This window comes from Engraulis encrasicolus, chromosome 15 (genome assembly GCF_034702125.1).
Source record: "Engraulis encrasicolus isolate BLACKSEA-1 chromosome 15, IST_EnEncr_1.0, whole genome shotgun sequence".
Taxonomy (NCBI): Eukaryota; Metazoa; Chordata; class Actinopteri; order Clupeiformes; family Engraulidae; genus Engraulis; species Engraulis encrasicolus.
This window is the reverse complement of record NC_085871.1, coordinates 16,226,661-16,242,168: the sequence shown is the minus strand read 5'-3', so window position 1 is coordinate 16,242,168 and position 15,508 is coordinate 16,226,661. Positions and strand designations below refer to the sequence as shown.

The 15,508-nt window shown below is 43.7% G+C and overlaps 2 protein-coding genes across 2 annotated transcripts in view; one reads left to right on the top strand and one right to left on the bottom strand.

Annotated features, from left to right (window-relative positions):
- The window catches only part of LOC134463833 (EF-hand calcium-binding domain-containing protein 6-like), a 118,594-nt gene extending 114,616 nt beyond the window's left edge, over window positions 1–3,978 (top strand). Inside the window, exons 29-30 of the mRNA XM_063217138.1 lie at window positions 2,989–3,135; window positions 3,518–3,978. Of these exons, the coding sequence (XP_063073208.1) occupies window positions 2,989–3,135; window positions 3,518–3,697 (327 nt within the window). The 3' untranslated portion in view covers window positions 3,698–3,978. The remainder of the gene's footprint in view (window positions 1–2,988; window positions 3,136–3,517) is intronic.
- Window positions 3,979–8,452: 4,474 nt separating this feature from the next.
- Window positions 8,453–15,508, bottom strand: part of mpped1 (metallophosphoesterase domain containing 1) — a 92,252-nt gene continuing 85,196 nt past the window's right edge. The window contains exons 8-9 of the mRNA XM_063217912.1: window positions 13,624–13,737; window positions 8,453–8,997 (exon numbers count right to left, since the gene is read on the bottom strand). Coding sequence (XP_063073982.1) covers window positions 8,879–8,997; window positions 13,624–13,737 — 233 coding nt within the window. The 3' untranslated portion in view covers window positions 8,453–8,878. The remainder of the gene's footprint in view (window positions 8,998–13,623; window positions 13,738–15,508) is intronic.

Sequence of the window (15,508 nt, the reverse complement as noted above, 5' to 3'; positions counted from 1 at the left end):
CCCACCCTCGGGCTGCGTTCTGACACCTCCTTGATGACAGAATTGGGAGATTTAGTCTTCGCTGGCAGCCAGGACGCCAACCAACCAAGCAAGCGGCCGCCACAGCCGAACAAAGAGCACAGGGATATGGGGACGGCGACGGGGGTGGGGTGCTGCTGCCGCAAGACTCCCCACAGAGCAGCTCGGAACCAACCACACACACACACACACACACACACACACACACACACACACACACACACACACACACACACACACACACACACACACACACACACACACACACACACACACACACGCTCTCTCTCTCTTTCTTTCTCTCTCTCTCTCTCTCTCTCTCTCTCTCTCTCTCTCTCTCTCTCTCTCTCTCTCTCTCTCTCTCTCTCTCTCTCACGCATACATACAAAGTCATGTGCATACACTCTCTCACATACACACTCAACACTCATGTGCACAAATGCATACAGGAGGCACACACACTTGCATATTCAAACACACACACATATTGACACACACACACACACACACACACACACACACACACACACACACACACACACACACACACACACACACACACACACACACACACACACACACACACACAAACACAAACGTACACTACCCATCCAACCCTCCCAGCGCCCCAAAAGCCACATTATGAGCGAGTGGGCGAGGACAAATCTGGCAACCCCCAATAAACGACCTTCCAAGTAATTGTCACAAGACACACACACACACACACATACACACACACACACACACACACACACACACACACACACACACACACACACACACACACACACACACACACACACATTAACACACTTCCTTTCTCTTTCTCTTTCACACTCTCACACACACACACACACACACACACACACACACACACACACACACACACACACACACACACACACACACACACACACACACACACACACACACACACACACACACACACACACACACACACATTAACACACTTCCTTTCTCTTTCACACACACACACACACACACACACACACACACACACACACACACACACACACACACACACACACACACACGGCTGGCCTGCATCTCCAGGGCCCTGTGGGCAGACTTCCCAAAGAATATTCCGTCCCGGACCGCCGAGGTTCCCAAATCCTTGCATCGCACAAAAAAGGAGGGAAAAGAATGCTCTGTTTCCTTGGAATGGGGAATGTCCTGCGACAATGTGAATTAGAAATAGAGAGAAATAACAGGATTGAAAGCCAGGAGGAGATTTTATATAGCTCTCTCTCTCTCCCTCTCTCCCTCTCTCTCTCTCTCTCTCTTCCTTGCCTTCTTCACAGTGGCTGTTCAGACCTATTTAAGAGGGCCTGTTTCTTTCTCTTACACACACGTGCCCACACACACACACATACAGTGCAGTCACACTCGTGTGTGTGCGTGTGAGTCTGTGCGTGTGAGTCTGTGCGTGTGTGTGTGTGTGCTCGCTCCTTGTCACCAAGCTAGTCTCATTAGCCTGCTGCTTCAGCGTGTCTTGTCATCGCTTGAAAGGTTTGCAGCCTCTCATGTGATAATGGGACCCGCTGTTTAGTGAGGGGGTGAGGGTGGGGGGGTTGGTGGGTTGGTCGGGGCTCCTACACTGCTGGGACTCATTTAACAGTAAAAAGCGTTTATCTGTACAAACGGCAAAAGCTATCGCTTCATTGCCTGTGCCCAGGTATACATTAATTTAAACTGACATTTTTCCTTTTTTTTTTGCTGTTATGTCATACGGCTTGTGGTGTGGGTGCTGCACAAGCTTGGTGAGGAACTCTTGTGATTGGAAGTAGTAAAAAACAAAAAAATACATGCATTTCTTTGAAATGTTTGTTGTTTTTCATGATGTATGTTGAAGTGATCATAAAAGTGTGCTAGGAGCATTGTATTGTATTGTATTGAGTGTTGTAATATAATATTATAGTATATAGTATTCCAGGAGTGCCACTCAGGCATAGTTACCAAAACTAAACTCTTTTGACGAACAAGACCTGGATTGAAATCTTAACTAACATCAACATTTCCTGTGTATTGCTGTGGTACCTGGATGGTTGTAGGTTTGCATATCGTACCATTAGGATGCATATACAAACTGTAGGTGGGTGCTCCACAGTATCTTCATCCATGGCTGATGTGTAACCAGATCCATGTTGCTCCAGGGACTGTAACCAATACCCAGTAGTGAGTACCAGTACCCAGTACGTACCTAAATAACTAAAGCTCACTTAGGATAAACTCTTTCGATAAGTCAAATGTAATGTAATGTAACATCATAGTGGTTAAAATGTCTTGATAAAGCTGGAATAGGGACTGTGACATAATGTGGCGTCATACTGTAATACCCTTGCCTTTGTAGTCTTATAAAGCATCATTTATATGAAGATTGTGTTACCGAGTCCACTCTAACCAATGCCCATCACCTAACTGTAACTGTAACTTTGGATGAAAGCATTTCCCCTATTCCATGATGGAATTATGCCCGTGTTTTACATATACCAGTAGTGTGTAAATATGCTGTGTTGTATTATATCCCTTTTAAAGGTCTACTGTGAAGTGAGTGTCTGTCAATATCACTGTGTATATACATATATATATATATATATATATATATATATATATATATATATATATATATATATATATATATATATAGAGAGAGAGAGAGAGAGAGAGAGATTGTACATGTGGAAACTGACACTATTTATTTGTCAGGGACAATGCAGTGCACATTAGTACAAACAAGACATGGCAAACCCATGACAAAACTTGCAGATGTGACTACATAAAAGGTTTATTGCCAGATGGCCAATTTGCAACCCCAGTAAAAGGCATTCTATTCTGTTGTTCTGTTCTATTCTATTCTATTCTATTCTATTCTGTTCTATTCTATTGTATTCGATCAGCTAAGTGGAGTGTAATGTAATGTAATGCTTTATTTTGACCTTTTTTCCGCAGGCGTTGTCCCCATTGGATGACCTGTGTGCTGAAGCCATCCAGAGGATGAGCAAGCACATCAGACACTGCTGGAGGAGCATGAGGCAGGGCTTCGCAGCACACGACCCCAAACTCCATGGCACCGTGCCTACCTCAAAGTTCAAGAAGGTGAGGCTGTCTGTGTGTGCGTGTCTGTGTGTGTATACACATACGTATGCACAACTGTGTATGCGTTGTATACATGTATGTTGATATCAAGTGAATACGTTACATATATGCCTTTTGCTACTATATGCATTGCATTATTCATTTGCTTTACCAATGCAAAAAACACAGACTCAGAACAAGCACACAATGTAAGACACACCAGCACACATGGAAGACACACACACACACACGCACACGCACACACACACAAAACAGACACACTCAAAAACACACATCAAACTTTGTCACGCACCCCCCCACACACACACACACACAAATTCTAAAGAGAAAACCTCTAATGTGTGCGTGTGCGTACTCGTATTGTGATTCCATTTCTGCTCAGGTGCTGCGACAGCACGGCGTGAATGTTTCTGAGGAGGAGTTCTTCCACCTCGCCTGCCGCTTTGATAAAGACGGCGACGAGCGGATATCCTACAACGATTTTCTGCGCACCTTACTGGGAAGCGGGCCAATCCCATCTGCAGGTGCCTCGGAAAGCAGGAGACTAGCGATATGTCTGTAGCACCACTGGCAGACGCACGCCGATCTCTCTGTATCTCTGTGTCTCTCTTCCTGTCTCTCATTCGAGAACACTGGGCCTTTACACCCTGATACCCGGTGTGTGTTTTCATCCTTTTTTAATCCACTTGTAGCCAGGGGCAACAACATGGAAACGAAAGCTCCTTAAAACGACAACAAAACAAACAAACAAACAAAAACATACTAGACATGTTCATTATCCTCCGTTTACATATTTCTTCTTTTTGAAAGATAAAATAAAAGATTATGACAAGCCACAGGAAATGACTGTCTTTATTTTCTCATCCTTATTTTTTTCACCCTCTTTTGAAAAACGATTTCTTTTGATCAAGAATTTGACACGGCGCATCAGTCCTTGATGCATCATCGGTCTGCGTCTGCGTTAATACTCTCTGAAAGTACCGCTGTGAGGATGTTAAACAGCCTTAAAATGCCTACCATGCTCAGGCTTTTTGTTCTGCTGGGGAAGGCAGTGAAAAGAGAGATGACAGCGAAACAGAGGGACGTTTGTCATTTGCGAGCGCAAGAGAGAGCGCTCCAGTTTTTACGAGAAGGAACAGACAGACAGTGACACACACACACACACACACACACAGAAAGCGAATGACAGTAGAGGACATTCGGATCAGAGAAGAAAGGAGAGGTGAAGTGAGTGATAAGAAAGAAGAAAGGAGAAAGTAGCGAAAAGTAAAGATGTTAGGAAAGAAACAAACGGGAGAGAAGAAAGGCAGGATGAAAACAGAAAGAAAAAGAGTAAAGACAAAGGTAATAGGAAGAAAGCGAGGAGAGCGAAACTTTGTTTTAATGGAACAGTACTAAAAGGCAGCCTGGAAGGAAATTATCCTCCATCCCCCAGGATTACTTGTGTAATTATTTGAACGAAGGATTTCATTAGAATGTGTAGAGGTGTGGAAAAGAGAGAACAGAGAGAAGGAGCGTGTGTGTGAGTGCGTGTGTGTGTGTGCGCGCGCGCTGAGTCCTGGCAGCAGCAAATTAAGTTTTTCGTGCGCGTTTGGATAATTGATATGAAATTCAGACCCCTTTGATAAGAACAAAGGAGGAGAGCAGAAGATAAAGTTTCCCCAGCGCACCTCCAGCACACAGGGAGAAACTGAATCTAGGGAGAAACAGACAACTTTTGCAGAGAATAAAAAGAAACCGTATCCATCTGCATGAGTGACTTTATATGTAGTGTGTGTGTGTGTGTCTTGCATAATTATGTTTGTATGCATAGGGGTGTTCATGGGGTGTCTGTGTCTGTGTCTGTGTGTGTGTGTGTGTGTGTGTGTGAGAGAGAGAGAGAGAGAGAGAGCGAGAGACAGACACAGAGACAGAGACAGAGAGGGTGGTGGTAAGGGAGGAGGGAAAAAAAAGAAGACACAGACTGTCGTCCTGCAGATGAGGGTTTAATTGACTTTGTGTAAATGATATCTCTGAGAACTGGACGTGTTGAATTTTAAGAACATTAAATCTGTTGAGCCCCCCCGCTCACATCTGCAGCCACTTTTACTTACTCCTTCCCTTGTACACCGCAGCTTTTAGAAAAAAAACTTCCATCGTCCACTTAAAAAAATGAACAAAAACAAAATATTAAACAAGAAAAACATTTCAGTAAATAGCCAATCCCCAACAACGGCGGCACGCGCAACAAGATTGTCACATAGAGTGAAAAGAAACTATAAAGTAAAAACATAGATCAAAATAGATCTGTTCAAGTTCTGAACGGCATGCCTCAAGAATCTGACCAAGCGAAAACACAACAGCAAACCTTGCTGACAGTTAAGTGCTCAAAAAGAAAATAAAAAAAAATACAGAAACACAGAAAAAATACAGAGAGACATGATAAGAGAAAGCACAAGGGGGGAAGGGGCAAAAAAAAGTCTTCGATTGACCGAAAGGCAAACAGTCGTACAAATAAAGACACATACAAGAAATGTTTTTTTCCCCTTTAAAAGATGAAACGGAGAGCCAAGACTCCCGGCTGTCAGTCTTGTCATTATCAGTTTACCTCTTTTTCTAACTCTTTCTGTTTTTTCTACCTCTTTTTCTGGATTCCTCTCTCTCTTTCACATGCTCTCCTTTCTTTCATAACACTTTCGTGTCCTCTGGCTCTTTTCCCCTCCGGCTCCGGGAGGAAAGGAAAAGGCTTGCCGACTTCTTCAGTGCAATACACGCACGCGCAGACACACACACACACAGGCAGACACACACAGCCTTGCTGACTTTCTGTACACGCGCACGCACACACACACACACACACACACACACAAACACATGCATGCTCATTAGTGTTGGTTTGCCGCACTCATTGTACATGCAAACATACATACACAAATGTGTGCATACAGTATTCATATACTCTGGAGATAGAGGCGGGGGGGGGCTTGTGTCTTTGAGAACATAGAGTATATGTTACAAAATATGGCGATGACGCACACTTGCGTGCACACACACACACATACACGCGCACACGCACGCGCATGCACAAAGATGAAACAGTCTGGCGGGTGACGTCAAAGCCCAAGCATCATTTAGTGCCGGCAGTCGTTTCCCTCATCTCCCCTTTTCAGCTCCAACTCAAGCTCTGCAGCAGAAGGCAAATACACACACACACACACACACACACACACACACACACACACACACACACACACACACACACACACACACAAGCTGGAATACAATGGGCAAGCTCCGACATTTGGACAGCAGAAGCGCAAACACAAAGACACACAGACATGCATCCGACAAGCTTGGCTTGCACACATACACACACACACATACACACACACACACAAGCTCTCCTGTCCACGCTGAAAAATAAAATCCACACACACACACACACTTCTTAAACACCACAACTCTCCACCCTCCCTTAGTACAGTTCTGTGCCCCTCTCTTCACCCCTGTATCACCCTCTGCAACAACACCACCCACCCTATACACACACACACACACACTCCACCCTCACCCTCACCCCCCCTGCCAGCCCTGGGTTGCCATAATTAAGTCACACAAGAGTAAATGATAGCTGGGAGGAACTTTAAATAAATTATAGCAGGGCTGCTCTGGCTGTTGCTTGTGTGTGTGTGTGCGTGCAAGCGATAGAGAGATCAAAGTGCGATGTGTTTCCTTTTTATGCAAGAGCAGCGAGCGAGCGCACCGGGTGTCGGGGAGCCTTTGATTCTGACGGCGGAACCTCGGTGGGTTCTAAAGGGGAAACGGAACGGTTCTCCAGGGTCCCCGCCTTAGGCAGAGTACCGCGCAGCCTGCCGACATCTGAAGAGGAGAGTTCATGACCCCTAAATGGGCCAACACTTTCCCTCTTTTTACACACACACACACACGCACACACACACACAGACACAGTGCTCAAATACAAATATCCGCACACAAACATACATATGAACATGTGTGCGCACTCACATGTGCAGGCATAAGCACACGCGCACACAAAGATGTTTTTAACACACTCATTTACAGACAAAAGAAATATCTATAAATATATTCACAAGGAGTAGAGACAAAAAAACAGCATTTAATTTGAATTATTTGAGTAAGTAATGTTTGTGTTTTCTCATGTCTTTTCTCAGTTGCATTGACAGTTACTGTACACAGTATCATACATTTTGCTACGAAAAATAACAAACAAACTAGTTTGCCAGTACATCCTCACACAAACATTCTAAAATTATCGAAGGTTAAGCACTTACAAACAATAATAATAAACCGGCATCTTAAAATGAACCAATGAAGTTGAGGCGAAATGATTGGACATTCAGTAGTGTGTTTGTCCCTGATACCAGAGTTACGCGAGGGACACATACACTCAAATTTGGCCAAGCAAAGCGAACTTCGCCATACATTCCTATGAGGGAGGCAAAGGGAGGCAAAATTATTCAACCAAGTTTTATATTATGCAAATGAGGAGCGAATTTCGCCTGCGGCAGCCAATCAAATCAACAACTTGACTGTTTCATTCCATTTGATTCGCCGCGATGACCTGATGACGGTTGAACTGTCAAAATGCATGGAACACTGAGTTTTGCCTCTCTTCGCTTCGCCTGTACGTATGTGTCCCTAGCGTTAGAGAGTTACAGACGTAGAATGAGAAAGAGAACTTAAGATGCAGAGATAAGGAAAGACAGGTCAAGATAAAGACGAGAGATACAGGTAGAGACATGAGATGAGAAAGAGACAGATAAGAGAAGAGAGACCGGGTGGCATAAAAGAGGACGGAAAGAGAGAGACAAACAGAGATTAAAGTGGGAGAAATCTAGAAAGACGGGAGATACAGAGGGGTATGTAAGAAAGCAGGAGACTTGCTGTGATTTGTCAGAATAGGAAATCCAGATTTGAACCTCATGGAGTTTAATGAGAAGTTAAAAAATGAATCATTAATGCGAATCATTAATGCGAACATGAAAGAAGGTCCTGCTGAGAGGCTCTGACATTCTCTGAGTTCTGGCAGGCCGAAGAACCCGGCACACGCACGACCGTACGCACCCACTCACGCACGCAAGCACAAACTGTTGGTGGTGGTCTAATTGTAGAGCTGCGGACACACACACAAACGCACACACTCAAACGCTACCACCCACATGTATTGGTACACACTCATCCAATGCTACTGTAACACACACACACACACACACACACACACACACACACACACACACACACACACACACACACACACACACACACACACACACACACACACATTCTGATTCACAGCACAGATTGTCGGGCCGAAAGCAGTGCAATGAAAGGTCCAGAAGTCAGGTCAGGTGTCGAGAGGGTCCAGTAGTACAGAGAGCCAGTGGTGCTTCTGGACGTCCATTCTTGAAGGTGAAGAGGCCAACAGACAGGCAGGTAGCCATAGCACTATGTGTCAGTCCACTGCAGTCCAGAGGCAAAGAGTGCCAATGTCAAAGAACAAACAAACACAAACACCAATGAGAAGGACAGGGGGGGCGGGATAAGGTGGGGGCGACACGTGAATGCATTGGCTGATTGAAGTGCCTGTCAAACGACCAACAGCGTCCATCCAACCCTGGGTATTTACTGTATGTACAATACATCCACCACCTGTTCCACTCATTAGGGCCCTGATTGGTGGGAGGTGGACTGGATGGATGGGACGGGCGTGTTCAGTGTCCAATCAGGAGCTGCGGGGGTTAGGCAGGTCGAAAACGATTGGTGGGTTCATGGGCTGGAAGTTGACGGTGCAGGCTGAGGCGTTGATATAGCTGGTGGTACCGTCCGTCATCATTCCGTAACCTGGAGACAGAAGTGCATGTGCACACGCGCACACACACACACACACACACACACACACACACACACACACACACACACACACACACACACACACACACACACACACACACACACACACACACACACACACACACAGGAGTTAGCCAGCAGAAGCGCAAGCACAAAGACACACAGACATGCATCCAACAAGCTTGGCTTGCGCGCACACACACAGACACACAGACACAGGAGTTAAATTACAAGTTGTATTACTATCAACATCCCGTAACATGGTCACACACTTGTGCCTAGGGTTTCCAACTGTCAATGAAAAAATACGAGACACTTCATTGTGGCGGGGTGTGTGGGGGTCCTTCCACAGAAAATTTAGCATTTCTTAGATGTAATTTCCGGCATTTTAACGCATTTTAATGTCCTGTGTCCCGTTTCAGTTCAATACGGAACCCGTACTTATATCTCTAAATACGGAACGATTCCGTATTTCAAGGGACGGTTGGCAACCCTACTTGTGCCCGCTACATACAGCGTTAAGTGCAACTAGGGAAAAACTCCTGTTTCCCTACTGCACTAAACGCTGCTTTTTCATTACAAATTATGATCAATTTATTAAAAAAGAGTAATGTACATTTTGTTGATTAATCTGTGAATTACTGTTCTAAAGTAAAAAACTTCACATTTTTCAAATGCAATCCCCATTGGTTTTACAGCGAAGACGACTACAATTCCATTATCACGTCATATCATATTCTGATAGTTATTTTAATCTTTGGCCAAAAGGTGTTCTTTTTTCAGATTTTGATTATTGTTCTGTTGGGAGTAAAACAATCTGTGAGATATCTTGCTGAAATGTGTGACAAGGGGAGTCAAATACGTTATGCATCAACAAAACATAAAGAATACTAATTAAACTTGATTTATAACCCGATGACCTAAGACGGCACACTCAAATGAAGCGATGTAAATTACATTACGATAAATTACTCCATCAATACCCTAATTAAGTGTATGCCGTGAACTCTCTTGATTCACTTACAGGAGTAGACTGCCTTTTAGTGTCACTAAACACATGTAAAATGAGAATTAAGCGCACGTAGGCTACAGTATAATGAGACTAAAGCACCACATCCAGCAAGACAGCATGCATGCAAGTGCGTTGAAAAATAATACTTGTTTTGATGTGGTCTACATAAAGGGTGTTATGTCAAAAAAGCCATAAGAATGACATGACACATGTCAGGAACATTGCTGACACATTGATGTTAATGTGTCATTCGTTTTTTTGACCGTCATGACACATAAATAACATCCCTTTGACATTCCAAAAACTTAATAGGGTAACAGTAGGCATAACGTTCCGGACAGGTGTCATGTTATTCCAGTGACATCACACACTTAAATGTAGATCACATCAAAGAAAGTGTTACCAAAGCCTAGTCTAATGGTTCAGCAGTGATACTTTATTAAGTGGAAAATGGTGAATTAACAGTGATGAAGCAAAGGTCAAACAATTTTTAGGATGATTATTCTTCCTCTTTTTTTTCACTGCCCCTTTTTTGACTTATAAGCTGTGATTCTCTTGGGCATGGGCATTCTTTTTTGACATGCTAAGTAGTGTTGCACCGACACCGATACCAGTACTAAAATGGTGGTATCGGCAGGGTTTAAATTGGGGCGGAGCCCTCCGGAGCGCAGCTCCGCCTCCTCACCTCGGAGGGACAGCCAAACGGAGCTGCGCTCCTGCTGCCCCACCCTCAGTGTATTCACAGTTCATATATTTTCACCTCTTCTTGAAATATCATATTTTTATGACAGTTTTCCAATGATAGCAACATAAAATAAGATTAAGGGACTTCCGCATTATTTCAGTTATTATGCATCTGTATTCTGCACATGCGCTGCGAGACACCACAATTTCAGTTTGTAACAACGTTGCAACTTTGCAACAGTTGAGCGGTCCGGAGCGCTTGCTCTTTCTCACAGCTAGAACTACTCCGCTTCGAGTTTGTCACTACTTCAAGCCTGTCCTCCATGCTTTCATGTTCAATGTGCAAAGTTAGTAGGCTAGATACAATGCCTTTTACAAAACGGAGGTAAGCTGTCATTTCATTTGATATCGGCTAGCTTTCAGGCAAAGTTAACCAAACAGTCATGCAGAATAGCGTGGTGTCTGCCTACTTTAACAGCAGTTTGTTAATGTGGGAAAATCAACATCAAGTTTGGGATCCATTGTTCTGTCAGAATGTGTAGCCATTTGGTTGCAGGTTACTTTTATGTGGGCTTAAACATGCCAGGAACGTATTAAAAGTTTTTAGACAGTAAGCAAATGACAGGGATTCCTGCGTGTCCATCCTAGCGTTGCGTGTAGAGCAGTGCACCGTCTCTCTCGCGCTAGAATTGCTGCAGCAAGTTCCAATCTATTGCCTGTTATTGCTTTGCAAAAAAGCATTTACTTAATGCGACTGAAGTGTAATTAAAACATATGCACGGAGCGAGATAGCTGAACTATTACTGAAATAAGAACGCCCCATATGATCAGTCAGCCAAAGGGGCAATCTGTAAAGAAAAGACGTGTCCGAGTGAGAAGATTCTCTGCAGACTCCGCCTGATTTAAAGTGACAGTGCACACTTTCACGCACTGTAAGCCTAAGCATGCATTTTTATTATTTTAACTTTGTTACTTATTAAGCATGAAACATGCTAATAAATGCTAAACCCATGACATTATAGGAGAATTAAAATCAATCATATGATCTTTTAAAACAAATTGTTATTCACATCAAATAATATGAGTTCTTAATAGTCTTAGGTCTACACCTTTGTAGCTTGATGGTGCAGTGATGGTGGTCAGAATTAAAACTTTTTTGCCCCTGTACTGACAGTCCAATAGCATACTGTTGCCAACTGACAGGAGAGAATATTAAAAAGTAGGCTACATAAATGCATCAGGTGTGATACTGGTCTCACTGTTCCGATTTTTTAGCAACCTAATACAGTGAAGAGGGAATGAGGGTACCTTGCTGTTTTTCTCATAACTGAGTAATACATTGATTTATGTATGATATTAATTATGGGCAATAACTTAAAAGAATACATGTATTTGCCTGATGGGGCGATGTTTAACATTTTTTTTAAAAAACAAAGCTATTTTGACCGCGAGTGAAGGGCTTCCCCACCTCCCAAAAGCCAATTTAAACACTGCTTATCGGTATCGACAAGTACCAACAAATAGGGCACCGATACCATTTACAGATGCTTGTATGACACTTGAACGCAGCCTTGAACTTAGTTATTTCATAGAGGTATTTAAAAAGTATAAAAAGTTCTGCTGGATTCACTTTGTATTAGTCTTTTTCCTGTTTCACAAAGGTAGGCAGCAGCCTGACAAAGCAATGCAATGATTTCACATCCAAGTAGTAGCTATGCAGCCCTTCATATATATACACATTTCAAATAGGGTGGTATCGGTATGGTATTGGTATCAGCCGATACTGCACAGCCAGGTATCGGGTATCGGTATCAGGGCCAAAAAATGGTATCTGTGCAACACTAATGCTAAGTAAAGGCGGAGTATGGTAATGGGTAGCTGGCCACTGACTGGCATGGCTAAATTTACACTGGCCACTTGCAGTCTGATGTGTCTCTGATCTAGTTTCTAATCTGGGCCTTTCTTACAGCATCCCCCCAATGGTCCACAAGGGCAGCACATGCCCCCATAACCTTGAATCTGCTTCCCGGAGAGCAGGCCATGGCATGAGGGGCACACACATACCCACACACACGCGCGCGCACACGCACATACACACAGACACAGACACACACACACACACACAGGCAGAGTTAGAGAGGGAAAGTGTGACAAAGAGGGAAAGGAAGATACAGGCTTATAAACACATTCTCACATCCGCATCTCACATGCACACACACACACTCGCGCGCACACACACGCAGAGGCAGCGAGGGAGAGCGTGACAGAGAGGGAAAGAAAGATACAGGCTCATAAACACATTCACGCACGCACGCATGCACGCGCACGCACACACACACACACACACAGAGGCAGAGAGAGCGCGAGAGAGAGAGAAAGAAAGAAAGATACAGGCTCATAAACATGATTCTCACATCCACGTCTCACGCCCGCACACACACACACAAACACACACAGGCTCGCTCACACTGCGTCTGCAAAATTATCCAAGCGAGTATAAAACGCAATTGAGTCAAGGTTGTCTCAAGGTCATGGAGTTTAATGTGACGCCTACTCCAATGCCAACCCAATATTTTTTTTTTCAATAACAGCACTTTTTTGCATGATTTGTGTCCTTAGCTCAACTCAAAATTAACTTACTTTCCATTTACTATACAAATGCAGCTGCACAAGTGTCCTTAACACTTTCAATTGTTTTTTTTATGAATGTTATTAGAAAGCCTGTAGTAGTATTGGTAGTAGTTAGTAGTGTGTGTGTGTGTGTGTGTGTGTGTGTGTGTGTGTGTGTGTGTGTGTGTGTGTGTGTGTGTGTGTGTGTGTGTGTGTGTGTGTGTGTGTGTGTGTGTTATAAGCTATACCCTTGTGTATGTGTGTACCCTGGTGTGTGTGTGCGTGCGTGCAACGTTATAAAGTATCAATACCCTCATGGATGTGTCCGAAGACGTGCATTTTGGGCTGCACTCGTTTCTGCACCGTGTTCAGCAGCTCCACACAGCCCACCCTCTGCATCTTCCTTGGCACCCAGTCCAGGAAGCCTGATGTAGAAAGTACACACAGCACATAGCTATTTATTTAGAATAGAATAGAATAGAATAGAATAGAATAGAATAGAATAGAATAGAACAGAATAGAATAGAATAGAATAGAAAATGAAAGAATAGTGTTGAATAGAATAGATTGTATTATCATGCCAGCATGACATTTGAAATTTGTCTTTGGTCCCACTGTATTACAGTAAACATAAATTGACATTTATTTCATCGCTAAAAACAGAAATATATACACAAATCATAGCAGCTATCCCTTCCCTCTAGCCACCCTTCCCAGCAAACACATTACACACAAGTCAGGCACCAGTTCCCCACCCTTTCGCTACTCTTCTCTCTCTCTCTCTCTCTCTCTCTCTCTCTCTCTCTCTCTCTCTCTCTCTCTCTCTCTCTCTCTCTCTCTCTCTCTCTCTCTCTCTCTCTCTCTCACACACACACACACACACACACACACGCACACACACACACACAGTCACAGTGGTCTACTCCGACTCAGTATGATGTTTGTAGGAGCGCACAGGATGCAATATAGTATGCCAGTCTGATGGAGACTGCCACAGACTCACAAGCTCATCACACATTCTGAGTGAACACTCACAGGCACACATGCGCAACCTACAAGCGCACACACACACACAAACACACACACACAAGTGAACTCTCACAAGCACACATACGCAACCTACAAGCGCGCGACACACACACACATGCTCAGACGGGCACAAACGTATGAACTTTATTTCAGCGATGGTGACACAGAAACAGAGAGAGAGAGGGAGGGAGGGAGAGAGGGAGAGAGATAAGAGTGTAAATCCAACAGGAAACTGTGTGAAAACAGCTCCATATTAGGCACACGGACCCCTGCTGAGAGCAGAGATGAATCAGAGACGAGGAGAATGGACAGTAAAAAAGAACAGAACGAGAGAAAGGAAATGCAGATAGCGAAGGAGGGAGAGATGCAAAGGAAAGCGTGCGAAGAAAGGGACAGAAAAGAACAGAAAAAGAGGAAAAATTGGAGAGAGAGAGAGAACATGAAGAAATGGACAAAAAAGTAGTTGGAGAGCAAAGGGAAACTGAGACATACAGAATAGAATTGTGTGTGTGTGTGTGTGTGTGTGTGTGTGTGTGTGTGTGTGTGTGTGTGTGTGTGTGTGTGTGTGTGTGTGTGTGTGTGTGTGTGTGTGAGAGAGGCAAATCAAGAAAGAGATGGAAATAGAAAGACAGACAGAATGAGAGTGTGTTAGGGGAGACAGAAAAGGGACAGAGCATGAAGTGAGAGAGGGCCACAATACTGCATGTTCTTCTTCAACACTGCCGGGTGCAGTTGGAGATGGTGACAGGAAGCGAGTGGGAGAAAGAGATCGGCAAATGGAATCGAACCCGGGTTGCTGGGGTAGTAACCCAGTGTTTTTGTTTTGTTTTGTTTTTAGTAAAGTAAAGTAAAGTAAAGTAGAGTACACACACACACAAATACATCATGACGGTGTGGGATACTTATTTTCACAATATACAGCAACGATTCATGACAATTGATTATTTAATAAAATTGTGTTGCCACTGGTTCATGGTGTTCATGGTGTTGTAATGGAAGCTCTCTCCCAGATGCTTAAATACCTAAATAAAATAAATTGACTTATGAACGCTACACTGCAACTGACAAATAAGCTGATTTTTTACACAGTAATTGAAGTAAATATGGCAATGCACCACGATAGTAAATGAATCACAATGCATCGGGATAGAATCGCATCATGGCATG